Genomic DNA, 3,857 nt, shown 5'->3' with positions numbered 1-3,857 from the left:
TATGTTAACTGAATAGGTTTTATATATATATATATATATATATATATATATATAAGTTTGAAAAGAACAATCCAAACATTTTGGGGGATCCAAAAAGAGAGAAAAGGTGATTTCTAATAAGGATTCGTCATATTCATGAAATCTGCCAAAGCAGGTAATAAGAACATGAAAATAATATATATGTGAGTGTGTGTGTACAACAATAAGAAAATGGAGGGGATCATGAGGTGGTATTCATCAACTTTTAGACAATACCAGTAATTATTAAAATATATAACGTAGAACATAGAAAGTAGGATAGTATCTTACAGCTGTTTCAGCCAAGAAGTCATAGTATCCCACTTTATTTCCATCTCTTCAGTGCACTGAAGTATTTGGTAGATAAAATTAAGGTACTTGGGTGTGCCTCTGGGCTTTGTCATATACACTAGCTTATGTATATATATATAAAAAAAAAATGTGATTATGTCCAAAGGGTAGTACTAGACAATGCTATTACTTTATATACTTGTGGGATGTAATTTAATGTAAATTATAAGCTAGTCAATGTTTATTTGTTAAAGGTACCAGCGAAAAGCATACCTACCTAAACCTACATATATGTGTGTGCATACATAAATATACATATATACACAAGTGCATGCACATAGATACACATATACACACATACCCACATATATTAATACAAAAGTAGCAGCAATCATACATACATACATACATATAATTATAGCTAACTTAATATATACCCTCTTTTATATATACCTGCATAATTATCATCACATAATACAATATAACATCAATAATAACTCAAATAATAATAATAATAATTATTATTATTATTATGTCAGTTGGGGTATTTTAATACTAGGTTCTAGTGGTATTTGGAAAAGGTATGCACAATTTTATGAAGACAGGAAACGTTGCATTCCTTAAAGCTGTCAATAAGCAGAATTTTAGCTCCAGTTATAAACAAAATTTCATTAATGCATAACATACATTTTCTATTTTTAGTATTATACGCTGGTGCTGTTGTTAATATTTTCCAATTTAAATTATAGTTAATTCTCCTATCCTTAAGTTCCCATATATAGTTACTTAACCCTGTAGAATTCCTCCTATTTCTGTTTCTAAATGTATAGTTATGGTAATTAAGCCTCTGTTTTATATTGTTTTTTGTCGTACCCACATATACTTTGTTGTCATATTGTGTACTTACTATATATTGATATACTAACTTCTTTCTAATGCAGTTATTATTAATACACAATTATTACTTATTCTACAATCACATGCTCTGTGTGGCTGTGTAGAGTTTATGTTATTGGGGTTGACAGGTATTATATTATTAGTTCTGTGGCTATTGTTGATCCCAATAATGTTATTGCTTATACTATTGTGATCATTAATGTTATTATTATTATTATTACTATTATTATTGGTTATGGTAATTTTATTGTTACTCTTATTATTTACACTTCTATTGTTGCTGTTATTAATGTTATTATTATTGTTATTATTATCACCAACCATGCCATTTCTATTATTATTATTATTATTATTATTATTATTATTATTATTATTATTATTATTATTATAATAAAAATCATAATAATAGTAATCATAATAGAAATGGCATGGTTGGTGATAATAACAACAATAATAATAACAATAAAAATAATAATATTAATAACAGCAAAAATGGAAGTGTATTAGAATAAAATTTCCATAACCAATAATAATAATAATAGTAATAATACTAACATTAATGATCACAATAGTATAAGCAATAATAACATTATTGGGATCAACAATAGCCACAGAATTAATAATATATAATACCTGTCAACCCCAATAACATAAACCCTATACAGCCACACAAAACATGTGATTGTAGTATAAGTAATAATTGTGTATTTAATAATAATTGCAGGTAGTAGTAGGAGGTAGTATATCAATGTATAGCAAGTACACAATATGACAACAAGGTATATGTGGGTGTGACAAAAAACAATATGAAACAGAGGCTTAATAAAGTATACTGGATAGATATTATCCCTTAGTTGGCTGGATTAACAACCTTTAACTTTCTTGGAATATACATATATGTATATATATATATATATATATATATATTAGAGTTGAAGTTAGTGTATTGTACTAAAATTTTTATAACCTGTACATTGACAAGGTTTGATAATAAAATTTTTTTCATTTTTACAGTTTCGAAAAAAGCAATTAAGGTTTGCTAAAAGCTCAATCCATGATTGGGGCTTATTTGCCCTGGAACCCATTGCCGCTGAAGAAATGGTTATTGAATATGTTGGACAAGTAATCCGACATTTTGTTGCTGATGAACGTGAGAAACAATATGGTGCACAGGGTATTGGCAGTAGCTATTTATTCCGAGTTGATAACGAAACAATCATTGATGCAACAAAAGCAGGCAACCTGGCACGTTTCATCAACCACAGCTGTAATGTAAGTGACATTTCATTTATACTCATACGTAGGCATGGCTGTGTGGTAAGAAGTTTGCTTCTTAGCCACATAGTTCCAAGTTCAGCTCCACTTGGGCAAATGTCTTCTACTATTGCCTTGGGCCATTAAAAGCCTTGTGAGTGGATTTAACAGATGGAATCTGAAAGAGGCCCATTGTGTGTGTGTGTCCTTGCTTTAACCTCACCTGATAGTTGTGAGTGAGTGTCACTATCGGGCAAATGTTTCCAATCTTTCTTGAAAATGTGTCTGGCCAGAAGGAAATCTTATTTAACTTGGAAACAAGTGAGGGCTGGTGCCAGGTAAGGCATTAAGCCATAGAAAATACACGTCAACAGGTTCCACCCAATCCATGTGAGCATGGAAGAGGACCATTTAAAGGAAGGGTGACGGGTCCCATTCAATTTCTTGCTTACTACGACCTTGGTCTTTACTAAGTTTACTTTAAGACCCTTAGATTCCAGGTTCTGTTTCCACATTTGGAATTTCTTTTCTAATTCTGTTACAGATTCTGCTATGAGCGCAAGATCATCAGCATATAGCAGTTCCTAGGGGCTTCTAGTCTTAAATTCCTCTGTTATGGTCTGGAGGAGGATGATAAATAAGAAGTGGCTGAGGATCGACCCTTGGTGAACACCTACCTGTACACTAAATTCATCTCTGTATCCATGGCCTACTCTGTCTTACTAACAGCACTCATGTACATGGCCTGTACTGCTTTCACAAGTCATTCATCTATCCGTAGCTTCTTCAGAGACCACCAAATTACAGAGTAGGGTACTCTGTCGAAGGTTTTCTCTAGATCAACAGATGCCAAGTAAATATTTTCCTTGCAGTTGTCTGACTATGGAAATAACATCAGTAGTGCTTCTTCTCGGGACAAAACCAAACTGCATTTCATCTGGTCTAATTCTGCTCCTAATTAACTGGGCTATAACTCTCTCTCTGCAGCTTCCACCTAGTCCAGGAATTTGATGCCTCTATAATTACTTCTGTCTCAGGCATCTCCCTTGCCCTTGTAGCAGCTGACTATGATGCTGCTGTACCAGTCACTAGAGATTGCACCTTCCTGAATAACCTGATTATCTATACAGCTGACTAGACTGTGCCCGACTCTATCAGATATCTTAAGCATCCCAGCAGTGACTCCTAATGGGCCAGGAGCCTTCCCTTTCTTCATATCACTGTCTTCATATTTTTATCTTAATATTCAAAATCACAAATCTAGCAATAGTTGCTTATTTTCACTAGTGTGTACATTTGTTGCAATTAATATTTGGTGGTGCTTGATTAGCTGATTTTAAATTTTATGTTGTTAGTTGTGGATATGAATGTGATAATGATTACAATTTTATATATAT

At 32.3% G+C, this 3,857-nt stretch overlaps 1 protein-coding gene across 1 annotated transcript in view; it reads left to right on the top strand.

Annotated features, from left to right (window-relative positions):
• Nucleotides 1-3,857, top strand: part of LOC106883719 (histone-lysine N-methyltransferase SETD1) — a 70,395-nt gene that overhangs the window by 64,334 nt on the left and 2,204 nt on the right. Inside the window, exon 15 of the mRNA XM_052973772.1 lies at nt 2,221-2,478. Within this exon, the coding sequence (XP_052829732.1) occupies nt 2,221-2,478 (258 nt within the window). The remainder of the gene's footprint in view (nt 1-2,220; nt 2,479-3,857) is intronic.

Source organism: Octopus bimaculoides, chromosome 16, assembly GCF_001194135.2.
Source record: "Octopus bimaculoides isolate UCB-OBI-ISO-001 chromosome 16, ASM119413v2, whole genome shotgun sequence".
NCBI lineage: Eukaryota > Metazoa > Mollusca > Cephalopoda > Octopoda > Octopodidae > Octopus > Octopus bimaculoides.
Note: the sequence above shows the minus strand (reverse complement) of the source record. Positions and strands in the feature narration are given on the sequence as shown.